Raw genomic sequence first — 15,175 nt, forward strand, 5'->3', positions numbered from 1 at the left:
GCACATCCGCATGATAAAATCCACACGCCACTGCCTTGAGCATTAGAGACCGCAGACCTGGCTGTGCTGTGGGCAGTGCAAATGTTCACGGGCTCTGACAGCAGAGGAGTGGAGAGGCAGCGGAGGTGGGTGGTGGGGACACTCTGCACCCCCCATCCCCCGCACCCTGTGATCCTGGGGCTCTACTCCTGGCAACATCTACTCCCTGCTATCAGTTTTTCAACATCTATCAGTTTGATCAACTTAAAAAATTAAACTAGTTGAGTTGTACTTTAACCAATTGCTTCATGCTGTTGATATAACATTTTCATTACAGGAAAATAAGTCTGACCATGTCATTCCTCTGCTTCTTAGGCCCTCTTCTTCCTAATACCCAGACGCCTTTATTTCTGAGACTCTGTCTCACTCTGTCACCCTGGGTAGAGTGCCATGGCATCACAGCTCACAGCAACCTCGAACTCCTGGGCTCAAGTCATCCTCTTACCTCAGCCTCCTGAGTAGCTGGGACTATAGGCACCCACCACTAAGTCTGTCTAATTTTTCCACTTTTAGTAGAAATGAGGTCTTGTTCTTGCTCAGGCTGATCTCCAATTACTGAGCTCAAAGGATCCACTCACCTCAGCCTCCCAGAGTGCTAGGATTATAGGTTAGCCACCGCACCCAGCCTTTGCCCATTTTTTAATTGAGTTGGTTGTTTGGGATTTGTTTGGTGCGTTCCACTTGATTTTTTAGTTAGTTCTTTGGAGTTTGACCATGATAAACCTTAACTTGTGATATTATCCTTATTGTTACTACTATTTTATTTTTAACCATGAACTCATTGAAGCCACCAGCCTATGATTCTGATAAGCTTGGCAGACGTCAGTAGTACATCCAAAATTCAATACCGTAAAATAAAAAGGATTAATCTTCAAAAGTCATTCTGTATTTTCTATTTGACACTGATGGCCTCTGTAATTCAGAACATTAGAGGTACTGTTAGGAGAGTTGCCCGTGGGCTCCCAGACCTCCCGCTGTGCTGTGCCCTGGTGGGCCCCAGAGTCTGCGCATGGGCCATGCCCCGCTGCTCCTGACCCTGGCTGGGCTTGCAGCGGCCTTTGTGGGAAGTCTGCTTCCTCTGGTTTCCTGCTTAGCCTCAGCAACTAACACCGTATTCCGCTCCTTCACACTTTGTTCTTTCATGATGTCAAATCAAAGTCTCAGTTTAATAAATTAAAACAAATATCTCATATAAGTCTCTTTCAATTATGAGTTATCACTCTAAAAGAAGTGTTATCTTTATAAACCAGCAAGAGAGCCCAGCACGAGGGCCAGTGCAGAGCACAGGTGAATGTTGCTATTTCCATGTTACGATGTGCCAGCCTTAGGGCTAGGTGTGGTGCCTCAGACCTATAATCCTAGCACTCTGGGAGGCCCAGGCAGGTGGATTGCTTGAGCTCAGGAGTTCAAGACCAGCCTAAGCAAGAATAAGACCCTGTCTCTAAAAATAGCTGGGCATTATGGCAGGTGCCTATGGTCCCAGCTATTTGGGAGGCTGAGGCAAGAGGACCACTTCAGCCCAAAAGTCTGAGGTCTCTGTGAGCTATGATATCACCACAGCACTCTACACAGGGTGACAGAGACTCTGTATGAAAAAAAAAAATGTGCCATTCTCATGGCAGCCAGGAAGATGCACACTGTGGTCAGCATAACCCCATTCAGAGAGCCAGGCCCAAACCCCAAGATCACACGGTGGCTGTCTCTTAAGGGTGGTCCTTGCATTCAGAGTATACTGCGTCTGAATACCTCATCAACTGTCGTCTTTGGAATGAAAGCTCAAAACGTATAAACTTCCATAACTAAACAGACTCTCACGAGCATGTATCTGGAGCCCAGTTAAAAAATACATGGTAGAGGCCAAGTTTGATGCTTCCCACAGCCAGGCCCACACCTGGCTCATGGGCCCTCCCCTGCTGCCACATGCCCCTCTCTGTCCCTGCTGCCTCGCCTCCCTCTCTGCTCTTTACCTGTTGCTCCTACAGTCTCTGTCCATATGCTGTGACCACAGCTCTAGTGACTACCCAAACCCAGGAGGGTGTGGGCAGCAGGACTCAGGTCCCCCTCCCTGTGTCCTGTTTCTGTATACGTCCACCCCCAACTGTGCATTCTGTGAAGCAAGGACCACGCCAGGGCCTAACGCAGCCGAGGAGGCTCAGCAAGTGTGGAATGAAAGAATGAACACATCCGACCATTTGAACTGCCACTTTGTTTTTAGCTCTTGTGGAGAAGTTCAACCTGGACATAAGCAAGGAGGAGTGTCACCAGCTCATGGTGAAGTATGACCTGAGGAACAACGGGAAGTTTGCATACCCTGACTTCATTCAGAGCTGCGTCCTTATGTTAAAAGCAAAGGAAACCTCCCTGCTGCAGAGGCTGAAAATCCAGAACGCAAACAAAATGGTACGCAGGGGTTGGGGCTTAAAGGGGCTCAGGGGAAGGTGGACTCATGGGACTCAGACTCCAGAGAGGCCGATGGGCCAGCACCCAGCCCAGCTCTGCCCCAGCCAGGACTCCTCTGTCTGACGTCCCCAAAGACTTTGCTCGGACTTTTCTGTACACATATGATACTTGTCAAGCAGGACTTTGGCATCCCATCCTCTCCATCACTTAGATCAGTGGCCCCCAACCTTTTTGGCACTAGGACCAGTTTCACGGAAGACAATTTTTCCATGGATGGGGGTTTTGATATGAGTGTGTGGGCAACTGATTTATTATAGCCTCTGTGCAGTCAGACCTCCCTGCTAATGATGATCTGTGTTTGCAACCGTTCCCCAGCTCTGGCATTACTGCCTCAGCTCCACCTCAGGTCATCAGGATTAGATTCCCATAAGGAGCCACAACCTAGATCCCTCATCTGTGCAGGTTGCAGTAGGGTCCGCACTCCTGGGAGAACCTAAAGCTGCTGCTGATCTGACAGGAGGTGGAGCTCAGGCACTGATGCAAGGGGTGGGAGCGGCCGTAAACACAGATGAAGCTCTGCTCACCAGCTGTGCCGACTGGTTCCTAACAGGCCATGGACCAGTACTGGTCCACAGCCTAGCCCAGGGACAGCAGACTTAGAGGCCCAAACAGTGCCAGGCTGCTGTCAGGCCCCCAGGACTGCAGACTTAGAGGCCCGTACGGTGCCAGGCTGCTGTCAGGCCCCAGGGGTTGCAGACTTAGAGGCCCGTACAGTGCCAGGCTGCTGTCAGGCCCCCAGGACTGCAGACTTAGAGGCCCGTACGGTGCCAGGCTGCTGTCAGGCCCCAGGGGTTGCAGACTTAGAGGCCCGTACAGTGCCAGGCTGCTGTCAGGCCCCCAGGACTGCAGACTTAGAGGCCTGTACGGTGCCAGGCTGCTGTCAGGCCCCAGGGGCTGCAGACTTAGAGGCCCATACGGTGCCAGGCTGCTGTCAGTCCCAGGGGCAGCAGACTTAGAGGCCCATACAGTGCCAGGCTGCTGTCAGGCCCCCAGGACTGCAGACTTAGAGGCCCGTATGGTGCCAGGCTGCCGTCAGGCCCCAGGGGTTGCAGACTTAGAGGCCCGTACAGTGCCAGGCTGCTGTCAGGCCAGCCTAAAACAACCGTGGGCTATTGGGAGCCCAGAGCCCACACCCTATATCAGGGGGCTCACACCTGGGAGGCCAAGGCTCTGAGTAAAGATAAGGCCTCCTCCAGGCTTTGGGGACATCGAAAACAGCTTAGAAATTTACTTTTTTGGAAGGAACTCAAAGATTTCCTTTCTCTCCTTCTGGAACCCTAGAAGGGTCTGGAGACCCCACATGGAACCAGTAGCCTGGACCCTGCGTTCCCCAGCTATTCAGAGGGTAGACACCTGGTTATCATGGCTCTTCCCAGAGCGTCCCTATGACTACCAGTCTAGTGACTGGTCAGTCACCTGAAAAGGCAGAGCAGGGGTGGGGGTAGGGTCGTCAGCCCCTGGATTCAGGCCAGACCCTCTTCTGTGAATGTGGGACGGAGGTTGAAGTCTCCTCTTAGGTTTCTCATGTAAACTCCATAAGACACTATAGACATTGTCCACAATTTTCTTTTTCTGTTTCTTCAAAGGGGAAATTACAGACACATAAAAGAGCAACCAGAGGGCACAATTCTTCTGCATATTTACCTTTCATTTGCAATTTCATAATTGAAACACACAGTCAGTGCAATCCCAGTGTTTTCACTGACCCACGTCATTCCAGCCTTTCCAAAACATGCAGCCAAAAGATGTTATTCTGATGCTATGATTCCATCATCTGAAATACTGGATTAAGTTCTTGTTGAGTTAAATAAATACAATTGGCATTGCCGATCGGGGAAACAAACACAGCTGATTCCAGCCACCTTTGACTCAGCTGGAGGGACCAAAAGGCAAGGCAGACCCTAGATAGTGGCGACCTGCCTTATACTGTCCACCTCACCCTGCCTGGACAGCAGGCAGGTGTTGGAGGAAATGGGGAGAGAGTGGTTAGTCCAGAGCAGGTGAGTAGGGCCAGGCAGAAAGCTCACTGCCGGGTTTCTCATTCTGAGCAAACGTAGGGCCCATCTTCACATAGGTTCTAGTTTCGAAAAGCAGCCACTAGCATCAAAGACTTAGGCTAAGTTTATGGGGGAAAAAATGGTAAAATTAAGACATTTCTGCTAGCTGAATTCTTCTGTGAACAGAAAAAAGACTGTGCCCGTTAGATCTTCACTGGGCCCAGAAACACAGCTGGAGGAGCATGAAGACCATGTGGCCTATAAGGCCCCTGCTAGCTCCGGCCTCCCACTCCCTTCTGGGCCTCGGTTTTCCCTTCTAGAAACAAGAGGAAGGTCCTTTGGGTTCTAAGGGCCTCTAAGGGGTGGCTGGTGGGCTTCTCCTGAGAAGAACGCACAGCCAGGCCCTCCAGTGCAGAGCACACCTGCTCGCAGCCCCACCCTCAGTCCTCCATGTGACAGCAAGGGCGGCCAGCCACAAGCTGCTCTGTGTCAGACTGAGATTGCATTTATGTGAATTGAGGGAGCTGCAGGCCCCCGTCCCCACTGTAGGAGCCACTCTAGGGTTCAGACTAGTTCATCCTGTCTTTCCTCCTAGGACCCCTGCTCTGACTGATGCTTTCCCAGGAGGGAGTAGGGCCCCTGCGAGGTCTTGGTCACAGCCCTCACCCTCTCCAGCAGCTCCCAACATAAAGGTGGCATCTAGGTCACATGTCCCCTTGCAGAGAAGCTGAAAGGGTGGTTTCATTTTCCACCCATTAGAGAGTTTTCTCTGTAACTTTTAGCAGCAATAAGACATCCTTTGGGGAAGCCAGCTCAGGCACCACTGTTGCCTGCCCTGTGGGGCAAACCCCGGTGTGGGAGGGAGAGGGAGCCTGGTACTCCCTCCCGGGTGTGCAGATCAGCTGCTGGGGCAGATTGGCAGCTAACAGAGCGGGGGGCCACCTGGGGAGTTTCCATCATAGGTGCTAAATGATGTAAAAAATGAAAGCAGCTCAGCTCTGTGCTAATTTGTTCTGTGTAGTACCATGTTAAAATTAAACTTTCCCAAAGTGCGTTACACATTATCGCCTACAGTTCACCTCTGTGATATTCCAACGTATTAGGGCTAAATCACACTAAAGGATCTTGTTTTCAATCTAATAGCACCTAAATGAAATAATCACAGTGTAGCATACTGTCTAATTACTAGATATAATTACAACCTTGTGATATTTTTTTAACACTCTTCATTATAATAACCTACCGGAAGACCTAGACTGAAATTTCTTCTTTCCCTCCAACTATAGAAATTGACTGAGCATGCACCCAGCCTTCTCCTCGCATTCTCGGGGAGCTGGTGAGGCCTGAGGTGTATTGGGGTCAGAGCCCAGGTCACTTTCTGGGCTAAGCTTCTTATTTCCCAATCTGTGAGATGGGGATAGGAGACCTGCCGGCCTTCCAGGTTGCCAGAGGAGGGGACTGGAGATAGAAATGGGCCAGTGATTTTAAACAGCCTGCACATAGACTCATAATGGTGAGAGAAGCAGTGACGGCATCATTGTTAAGAGTTCTAGGCCGGGCATAGTAGCTTGTGTCTGTAATCTTAGGGCTCTGGGAGGCCGAGGTGGGAGGATTGCTGAAGTTCAGCCGTTTGAGACCAGCCTGAGCAAGAGGGAGACCCCATTTCTGCTAAAAATAGAAAACCTAGCCAGGTGTTGTGCTGGGTGCCTGTAGTTCCATCTACTCAGGAGGCTGAAGCAGGAAGATCGCTTGAGGCCAGGAGTTTGAAGTTGCTGTGAGCTATGATGATGCCACAGTGCTCTATCTGGGTTGCTAGACCTAGACAGAGTCTCAAAAATAAACAAAAAAGTAGTTCCAGAGCCAGTGGAGAGTGGGACAGAGGGGGGACAGAGGAAGCCCACCGCCCCACAGCTGGCTCTCTGCTCCCCTGGAGCCCACCATCCTTCCCATTCATAAAGCTTCCTTCTCACCCCTTCTTGTTTTTGTTTTGTTTTTTTAGAAAGAAGCTGGTGCTGAGACGTCTTCCTTTTACTCCGCGTTGCTGCGTATTCAACCCAAAATCATGCACTGCTGGAGGCCGATGCGGCGCACGTTCAAGACCTATGACGAGGGCGGAACGGGACTTCTGAACGTGGCTGACTTCAGGAAGGTGAGCACGGCCCGGCACATCCGGGGCCTCTGAGCAGGGCACAGCTGCCAAACGCCAGTGGCCAGACAAGCTCAGAAGGGTGCTTGTCCAGTCCCCTGCCGAAGGCTAGATGTCCTCCAGCTGTCCCAGGCCTCACCTACGCAGGCCCACGTTATCAAGGGCTGAGCCCACTTGCCCCTCACCTGCAGACCCCAGATCCTCCTCCTAGAGTTTTCTAGAGGCCATGGGACGCTCCATACCTACACGGCCAGCTCTCCAGGCCGATACCTGAGCCCAGCTTCCTCCAGGTAATGGCTGCCGCTTGGTACCCTAGCTGGGCCTGGGACTGCCCCCAGCCCCACAGCTGGGTGCTCCCCCCAGGGCCTCACTGCAGACTCAGAGGAGCATCTCTGATCCATGAAGCCACCCAAGGAGACAGCGAAGCCCCTATGGCACACACTGGGCTCCACCCTTAGTCATCTGTCCCAGTGTAAACACACGCATCCCTGAGTGGTAAATGCACATGTCCAGCACCCCATCCCACAGCCTCACAAAAGCCCTGCATGGTTCTCCAGCTCACGTGCATGTTCACACTTCTTTACTTTGGGGTCAAGTATAAATCTCAGCCAAGGATTCTCCTTTTTTCTCTGTGCAAAGAAGGAAAGGAAGTGTGTTCTTCTCCTCTGACACCTTCACTAGAAACAGAGACAGCGTCCTATCAGCGGGAGGAACTGTCCCCTCCAAGACAGCCCGGCTTCCTTTCCCGCTTCTCTCCTGCTGGGCCCCGTGGCCGCAGCCTTCTATCCCCACTTACTAGTCTCCTCTTAGAAAGCAGTTATAACATAAAAGGTAGAAAGGAAATTGGGACCTAATTTTTATTTTTTACTTGGGTCTGTTAGGATTTGTTTCCTCTGCATTTAACAGGGGAAAATTATAGCAGCTTAGGCAAAGTGGGGACACGTGTTTCTCCCCCACATAAAAGAAGTCTAGAGATGGGTGGTCTGGAGCTGCCGTGCTAGCTGAATAATTGTTGGGGACCACATTTTTGTTCCACTCCCCTCAACTCCATCTTTCCTCCTAGGGGTCACCTTGTGGTCCAAGGTGGCTGCTGGAGCCCCAGCATCACATCCACATTCCAGGCAGCAGAGAGAAAAGGGGCATGCTTTTAAAGCAGTGGTTCTCAACCTTCCTAATGCCATGGCCCTTTAATACAGTTCCTGTGGGTCACAACCCACAAGTTGAGAACCGTTGTTTTAAAGGAATCTTTCAGAAGTTCCACATAACTTTCCCACTTAGCTTTTACTGGCCAGAATATACTCAGTGTCAAGAGAGGCTAAGAAATGCTGTTGGCTGGACACAGAGCAGCTGTGATAACACCAGGGTTCTGTGAGGGGGAGGAGGAAGGAGCCGTCCCTACTGGGTGCCACAGCAGCTCTGCTGCAAGTGGTACGGCTGCCCCATCACAGCCACTCTGAGTCCTGCGCCTGCTGGCCCTGCCCTCCTCGGCCTCACCCACGTTGAGACCAGTGGCCAGGTCTCCCCTCCAAACCCCTCCACTCTTTCCACCCAGCTGATCTGAACATGTTGACCAGCCTCAGCCACCCTTTGAGGACACAAAAGTAACAGCCTCCTGTCTCTTCTTGTTCCACACTCAGCTGGTAACGAGGCTGCCCTAGAGGGCTGCTTGCCACCCAGGCAGAGGAGACAGAGATAGAGGGACAAAGAGAGAACGCTAGTGGGAGGGTGACATGGGAGGAGGGACGTACGGGCTTGGGAAGAGCGGGCTGTAACCCCCAGCCCCCTGCTGGCAACCTGCCTCATTACATCCAGGCAAGACGCGCCCCGTGGCCCTTTCCCTGCCCTCCAGGTCCTGAGGCAGTACAGCATCAACCTCTCGGAGGAAGAGTTCTTCCACATCCTGGAGCACTACGACAAGACGCTGTCTTCTAAGATCTCCTACAATGACTTCCTCCGGGCCTTCCTCCAGTAGGCTCCAGTGGGCTCCCCCGACGGATGGGCCACAGGGCTGTTTACAACACTAATCAAATCATATAATTGAGGGGTTTAACAAATATTCCAAATGTCTCCGGAAACAAACCCAAAGCTGAGCCTGGCCTGTGTCTGTCCCAGCTGCCCCAGGTGCTGCAGGCTGCCCTTCTGGGCCTCAGGCACCCTCATACCTTAGTTTGAGCAAATAAAATAGTCTTTGCAAGAATAACTCTTGAGACTTTAAAAGAACTACTAATGACAAATACTCTCACACCTGGAATTTCTGGAGGTCGTATCCGTGCCTGCCTGCCCTGCACACCATTTTCTGAGGGCTGTGGCCTTCCTTACCGCCTGCTTCCGTGTCCTGGGTCACAGGACATCTGTACCGCGCTGCACTACCCCGATTGCCCTGTCTCTGTGCCAGAGCATGGGCACTGACCTCCCCTGTCCCCGCCCAGGGACCAGCCAGCCTCGCTTCACCGTGGAACAGCCCACATATGAGCCAGGCCCAGTCAGCGCCTCAGGCAGGGCTCAGCCTTCCTGCGGCCTCCTGAGGTGCCCTGGAGCAAGCAGCAGATTGGAACCACCTCTGGTGACCATTGTGACAGGAAATGACAGGCTTGACAAGCTCAGAGAAGCCTGAAACCTGCCGTTCTCCTTTCGCCTACTGTGCTGCTGAGAGGGAGACCCACGCAAGTTTCCTGCCTTCTGGTAGGAGGGACTGGGAGCTGCAGGCAGGAGCCATGGCCTGAGAAGTGTAGCCACAGCTGCCAGGGAGTGGGGTGGCAAGAGGCCCCCCAGCGTCACCAACCAAAACGCCCTTCCCCACCCCTGCACAGGGCCCAAAGTAGGCCACACAGCGATGTGAGCAGAGCTCTCCCTGTGAGCTGCCACTGCCGGCCCAGTGGGGAGAGACGCCCCCGTCCGGCTCCCATACCCGGCACAGCTCCTCTGCTTCCAGGACAAAGTTTTGCTGTGTCACCTTTGGTTCCATGTCCCCTCATGTCCCTCCTCACTTCAGACTGGATCCCCACACTAAGCAGGACAGGCTCATGGGTGGCTTCGATGGCAGCTGAGCCAAAAGGGGCCCCTAGCTGGCCTGGGCCTTCCTCCAGTCGGCCCAGCCCGCCTCTGCAGCGCCTGGCTCTGCTCTGCCCACGGCTCCTCATCTCCAAGTTGTGATTTGAGGGTCAGGGTGCCTTGTCTAGCGGTTCTTAACCTGTGGGTCGTGACCCCTTTGTAACAATGAAAATACATTGCGGCATTATAAAGGTTAGAACCACTGCTGCAATCAGTCTAAATGGGGGTGTCTACACTCATTATAGCTGTGCAGATGTGCCATTAACCAAGTTGGATGACGAAGGACTTTGCCAACATGGCTCTTCCATGATAGCCTCCTACAGAGGCTTGCAGCAGCCATGCACGCTTGGGTCTCTCTGTGGGAGGCCAACAAACCAGCACCCACAGCAGCCTGGCCACCAGGAGGGACACTGCTGCAGATGGAGGTTCGTGGGCAGCTCCAAGTTCAGGCCCTGAACAGGTGCATCAACAGAGCCACGCAGTGCCCCGGCACGTCCTCCATGTAGGACACAGCGTGTCCCAGTGTCCTCAGCTATAGAAACAGGAAGACCACACTTGTGTATCTTCATTGTGGGACCTGGCACATGGGCCACAGACGTTCCCTGGAGAGAGGATTCTCTGGGACAAGGAGAGCCTGTGAGGGCTGGAGGATGCCAGCCTGGGAATCAGGCAAAGGGACAGGGAAGTGCCGATGTCCGGTGAGCATGGTGCGCACATGGTTGTTTAGGAAACTAAGCCACCAGAAGTGACCTTACCCAGTCTCACAGCCACAGAACTTGCCTCAGGCAGTGGGTGATGGCCCAGGCCAGCATTAATGGCCTGAACATGGGTGCACAGGCTCCCCCAGTGGACAGTACCAGGCATCACTCGTCCCTAGCAGTATCTCTGCTTTCTCACCCTAGCTCTCATCGGCACCTCCTCCTGGACGCTGTCCATCCCCTTCCACACGGCTCCCATGCTCCTGAGGCCCACTCTGGGATCCCCACATTGGGGAATTCTGTACCCCTGGGCAGAGTTGGAGAGCTCTGCTCGGTGCCCACAGAGGGACAGCATCACCGGCTGGTGTGCAGTCTCATCCTCTGCCACGCTGCCCCCCCCAAGAGCCTCTCCCAGCCCCCTCCCCCCTGGCTTTGCTCATGATCCACGTTCCTCTACAGAGAGGCACCTCCCGCTTCAGGCCCGCTTAGCCACTGGGCCACTGGATGACCCCCGAGCATCCCAAGGCCAGCTCCAGCCCATGGTCCACCTCAGGCCTGCTCTTCCTGGCCCCACACTCTCCCTATGTGACTGTGGCCAGTGTCTGTGTCATCCCCCACTCTCCCTCCAGCCCTGCCTCCACCCCCATGAGTGCCCATCTCTAGTGCACATCGGGCCCATGGGAGGCACTTGGAATGTTTGTGGACTGGGTATGTGGGTGGGTGGGTGGGGGGAAGCATGGAAGGAAAGATACACAGCTGAGTGACCGGGTGGATGGCGGACACACGGCTGGGTGGATGGTCGACACACGGCTAGGTGACCAGGCTGAATTGGTGCTTTCCTTGGGCAGTGCCTCGGTCCTTTGTTTGACAAGGGCTGGGTTGAACATGTCACTTCCAGGAAGAATGCAGAGCTAAGGGCCATCTTGGGACACTCGGGAGATTAAGTAGTCAGCATCTGTGAACCCAAGAGGGCCTAGACCTGCCCATGACACCACCTCTGAGGTCCCTCCACACCAAGGAAAGCTTTAGGCGGCAGAGGGATGCCAGCTGCTGCCACACGGATGGTCTTTAGCCTCCAAACTCTGCCCAGGACTCAGCATTCTGTGGACACTGCTCTTCCAGCACACCCCACACGACCCCCAGAGACACAGAAGGAGGAGGTGCCCCACGGACTTCTCATTCTTTTTACAAAGACTTTATTGTCTGACATGCTTGACAAAAAAAATTACAGCCACAATCAAGTTATGCCAAAATGATTGAGGAGCACACCGTCATCGTTCATACCTCACGGACTTTTAATGCATTTTCTCTTAAAGTAACAGCTGCCTTCATAACTTTTCTTTTCCACATAAAAATACCATATTCTGAAGACACCTTAGGAAAAAAGATTTTTTTTTTAAGTTTATAGTTCTTGGTCCACAGAGAAACTGAGAAGAGGTGGCAGAGAAAGGGCCTTTTGTTCTCTCTGCCCCAAACTCATCACAAGCCAGAGGCGCCCCAAGAGGCTCCCAAACATCCCTGGCTACCAGGAGCCACTTGGGCACAGGGGGATTCCTGAAGCCCTGCACCGCGTGGAGCCCAGCCACTGCCAACCCAATACAGTGCCCTGCCGGCTCGCCCCACACTGAGCCAGGTTGCTGGGACACTGCACTCCAACTTCAGGAGTCCTCAGAGCTCAGACCAGTTTTAAACAGGACCCTCAAAAAAAGAGAGAGACTTGGACCATGCATTGCTTTGTAGGGACATAATTTGGGGGTCATGACAAACTGAGGGCTGTGAAGCCAGAGACAGAGGTTCAAACCCCACCTCTGCCCCTTTTGTGCTGTGCATCCCCAGGCAAGTCATCTTGCCTCATCTCGAAAATGGGCACAGTGGTACCTACCTTGAAGGACCACCTGAGAATGAAATAAGATTATATCTGTAAAAGGGCTCATCGAGGGCTGCTTCCCAGGCCTGGGGCCAGTGGAGGGCGTGAGCCCTGTTCTCAGGCACACCATTTAAAGGGAGTGTAAAAATTCAGTAACCAGGACAAATACTATTTTAATGTAATGTTGTTAAAAATCAAAATGTTTCCACAGATTCGCTCAATTTAAAAAAAAAATCAAAATGAATGCAAAAAAATACCCATGATGAACAAAATACCAAAATGTTAAATAAAGACGGAATCTGACCCTGCACTTGTCAGACCCTGCCTCTCGGCCTCCGCAGTCCAGGCCCTCCTGGCTCCTGCCCTCAGAGACTCAGCCAGCCCTGCCCCACCACCAGCCCTAGGTGTCCTCAGTGGGGCCGCTGGAACCCGGGGTACACTTTGTAATAGTGCCACCCTCCTGCCAACAGGCTGGCTGGTACTGGGAAAATGAGGGTTTTGAGCCCTTCATGCCCCCTCAGCTGTGGACAGACAGTCCTCATGGTGCAAGGAAATCGCACCGAGAAACACAACCCCAGTGCAGGGCAATGATGAGAAACACGGAACCCACTTCATTAAATTAAGAGGGGTGTGCGTGTGACAGGACTGCCATAGCCTCAGCCTGCAGACACACCAGGCTGCTGAGTTCTATAGAACAGCACAGTGCCCAGGGACCCAGGGTTGTCCCACTGTAACTGGAAGCCTCTTGCTGGTCCCGGGTACTCCAAAGGCTCATTCTGTAGATCCATTCCCCCAAATGCTGGCTGAGAGTGAATGCCCGGGCTGCTCAGGCCACGTCCAAGTCAGCGAAAATGCCCACAGGAAGAAACAGAACAACATTGGGAAAACTGCTGTAGGCCCAGCCAGGTATGAATTCCTGAGATGTCCCTAAACACCCCCCAGAGGGCCTCCACCTCCAGCAGTCCTATCTCCTCTCTGGCCTGGGAGGACAAGAAGGGCTGTCTGCACCCAGGCTGCAAAACCTTCCCTTGACCCCCACCATGGGGCCTGCAGCCACACAGACCCTTGGGCAGAGGAAGAATTTATGTTGTGAGAACTTCCCAGAACCATTCAAGAGCAGCAGCCTCACAAACCAGGAAGGAGTCCAGCTGAGGAGGATGAAGATTCAGTCATGTCCCAAGCAAGACAGGGTCATGAAATATCAGGTCCTTTAACAAGGTACACATAGATGTACACGCAGAAAAAGTTATGAGCACAGAACCCCTGATGGGGACACACAGGGTCCCGATTCCAGGTGATGGAAGGCTGAAGGGTCATTCCAATGCCTCAACGAGTCTTCTGGGCTAGTCCCTGCAGGCAGACGGATTGTCTGGGTCACTCAGCATGGAAGGGAGGGTGGCTTGGGATCTGTGCTCTCAGCCAGGCATATGTAGCTGACACGGGCAGGCAGGGCTGCGGCAGCAGGGAGCAGTCAGGAGTTCCGGGGTGTGGGGAGGTCGATGACTATGGGCGGATTCACAGGCTGGTAGTTCACAGTGCACACAGATGCATTCACATAGGTGGTGGTCCCATCTGCCATGACACCATACCCTAGAAAGTAAGCACATGCCTGTCAGGCCAGGACCCAGAGCAGTGAGGGTCTGGCAGGAGAGTGGGCAGAGGCACAGTGGGCTGACCGTGTGTGGACAAGCTACTAAAACTCTCAAGGTCCATCCTGTCATCTGTAAAATGGAAATGATAATAACAGATGCTGTTTCTAAGCCTATTGAGAGGATTAAATGAGATAATCCTCCATGTACAATGCTCGGTACCTGGCACATGAGCACACAGTGAATATCATCAACATCATCTTCACCATCATCCTTCTCACCATCACTACCACCTCCACCATTACCATCACCATCACCACCACCATCGTCACCATCACCACCTCACCATTACCATTACCACCATCACCACCTCCACCACCATCATCACCACCTCCACCATCACCATCATCATTACCATCACCATAATCATCATCACCACCTCACCATTACCATTACCACCATCACCACCTCCACCGTCACCATCACCACCACCACCACCATCACCACCTCCACCATCATCATTACCACCACAATCATCACAATCACCACCTCCACCATCACCATCACCACCACCGCCATCATCATCATCATCACCACCTCCACCATTACCATTACCACCACCATCATCACCACCATCACCACCTCCACCATCATCATTACCACCACCATCATCACAATCACCACCTCCACCATCACCATCACCACCACCATCATCATTACCATCACCATCATCACCATCACTACTTCCACCATCACCACCATCATCATCACCATCACCACCTCCACCATCACCATCATCACCACCATCTCCACCATCACCATCACCACCTCCACCATCACCATCATCATTACCATCACCACCATCATCACCACCTCCACCATCACCACCATCATCACCATCACCACCACCATCATCACCATCACCACCTCCACCATTACCATCACCACCATCATCACCATCGCCAATCCACCATTACCATCACCACCATTAACATCACTACCACCACCACCACCACTATCATCACCATCACCACTATCATCACCATCACCACCACCATCATCACCTATCACCACTATCACATCACCACCATCATCATTATCATAATCATCACTACCACCACCATCACCATTATCAACATCATCACCATTGGTGGGGCTCAGCAAGCAGTAACTCAAAATGTAGACCTTGCAAACAGCCTCAAAAGCAGCAGTTTTTCTCTGACCTTCTCCTGTCCCCTGTCTCTCAGTCCCAATCCTCCCTGAGGCTAGCCATAGAAAGCAGACTCCCTCTTTCCCAAGTCAGGCCAGTGAAAGACAGCCATAAAACC

General features: G+C 52.7%; 2 protein-coding genes across 4 annotated transcripts in view; one reads left to right on the forward strand and one right to left on the reverse strand.

The window, feature by feature from the left end:
- The window catches only part of EFCAB6 (EF-hand calcium binding domain 6), a 228,447-nt gene extending 217,277 nt beyond the window's left edge, over positions 1-11,170 (forward strand). Inside the window, exons 30-32 of the mRNA XM_053585237.1 lie at positions 2,255-2,439; positions 6,496-6,645; positions 8,492-11,170. Of these exons, the coding sequence (XP_053441212.1) occupies positions 2,255-2,439; positions 6,496-6,645; positions 8,492-8,614 (458 nt within the window). The 3' untranslated portion in view covers positions 8,615-11,170. The remainder of the gene's footprint in view (positions 1-2,254; positions 2,440-6,495; positions 6,646-8,491) is intronic.
- A 403-nt stretch (positions 11,171-11,573) lies between these two features.
- The window catches only part of MPPED1 (metallophosphoesterase domain containing 1), a 71,568-nt gene continuing 67,966 nt past the window's right edge, over positions 11,574-15,175 (reverse strand). For all 3 annotated transcript variants that reach the window (XM_053585234.1, XM_053585236.1, XM_053585233.1), the window contains one exon: positions 11,574-13,848. In XM_053585234.1, the coding sequence (XP_053441209.1) occupies positions 13,730-13,848 (119 nt within the window). In that variant the 3' untranslated portion in view covers positions 11,574-13,729. The remainder of the gene's footprint in view (positions 13,849-15,175) is intronic.

This window comes from Nycticebus coucang, chromosome 3 (assembly GCF_027406575.1).
Source record: "Nycticebus coucang isolate mNycCou1 chromosome 3, mNycCou1.pri, whole genome shotgun sequence".
NCBI classification, from domain to species: domain Eukaryota; kingdom Metazoa; phylum Chordata; class Mammalia; order Primates; family Lorisidae; genus Nycticebus; species Nycticebus coucang.